General features: G+C 36.9%; 1 protein-coding gene across 1 annotated transcript; it reads left to right on the plus strand.

Annotated features, from left to right (window-relative positions):
- Nucleotides 1-424: 424 nt before the first annotated feature.
- On the plus strand, nucleotides 425-897 carry LOC107580088 (STE20-related kinase adapter protein beta-like; the record flags this gene model as incomplete). Its single annotated transcript, XM_016265832.1, has 2 exons — nucleotides 425-569; nucleotides 650-897. Coding segments are annotated over exons 1-2 (359 nt in total), but the record flags the coding sequence as incomplete, so codon positions are not given.
- Between the last annotated feature and the right edge of the window lie 235 nt (nucleotides 898-1,132).

A 1,132-nucleotide genomic window follows, 5' to 3' on the forward strand; every position in this document is an offset into this window, starting at 1 on the left:
TTTTATTTTATTTTATTTTATTTTATTTTATTTTATTTTATGAACTTCAGCTTATTTAGTTTCAGCTAGTTGCCAATGCAACATTTCTCATTTACATTGTTGAACTTGATATACTAAATTATTTTGAAAGTAAAACTGAAATAAAAATGAACGAAACCTATATAGACATAAAAAACTAAAATGATAAAAATGCACAACAAAATTGCTAAACCTTTTACTTAAAATGAAAACAGAAAATGTATATAAATTAAGATTAATTCAAAATATGAATAAAAACTATAATAGTACCTCTGTACTAAAATAACATTGATAATATTACATTTAAATAAAATCACTATTATCAGCTGATAACTGATATAGTACTAATATATTGTACATTCTTATTTATAAGGCCTGGTCAATGTCAACACCAACATCAGTTCTGAAAACATTGTGATTTTTGTGTCTCTCTTTTTGTGATGAAGGATCTTCACGGCTATGGAGTGAAATCAGACATCTACAGTCTGGGAATCGTGGCGTGTGAGCTGGTCAGTGGCAGAGTGCCGTTCCAGGACATGCCGCCCACTCTGGTACTGCAGTTCTTCACATGTGCATCTACTGCTCGCAACCGTGACTACCAAACACTCACTTCCTGTTTCTTCTTCTACAGATGCTGCTTCAGAAGCTGCGGGGTTCTCACTGCTGTCTCCTCGACGTCCCTCCTTATCCTCTCGGAGACATGTGTGCGCTCAAGGTGTCCCGCTCCGGTGTGGATTCGGGGATCGGTGAGAGTGTTGCGACCGGAAGTCTGACTCGTACTGCCCCAGCGGAGAGACCTCAAAGCCCCGCCCCCAAAAACCACTCGGCCACACTGCACAACCTGGTCCAACTGTGCCTGCAGCAGCAGCCTGAGCGCAGGTACACACAGAGACCCTTAGCAAACGTTACAGCTCTGAATTAACAAATGCAGGAGAAGCTTTTTAGAAGAATTGTTCACAAGTTTAGAGTTGGTAAGATTTTTTTAACGTTTATAAAAGAAGTATCTTCTGCTCACCAAGGCTGCATTTAATGGATCTTAAATACAGTAAAAACCATAATGTGAAATATTATTACAATTTAAAATAACTGTTTTTTTATTTAAATATATTTTAAA

This window comes from Sinocyclocheilus grahami, unplaced genomic scaffold (genome assembly GCF_001515645.1).
Source record: "Sinocyclocheilus grahami isolate Dianchi unplaced genomic scaffold, SAMN03320097.WGS_v1.1 scaffold24470.1, whole genome shotgun sequence".
Classification (NCBI taxonomy): domain Eukaryota; kingdom Metazoa; phylum Chordata; class Actinopteri; order Cypriniformes; family Cyprinidae; genus Sinocyclocheilus; species Sinocyclocheilus grahami.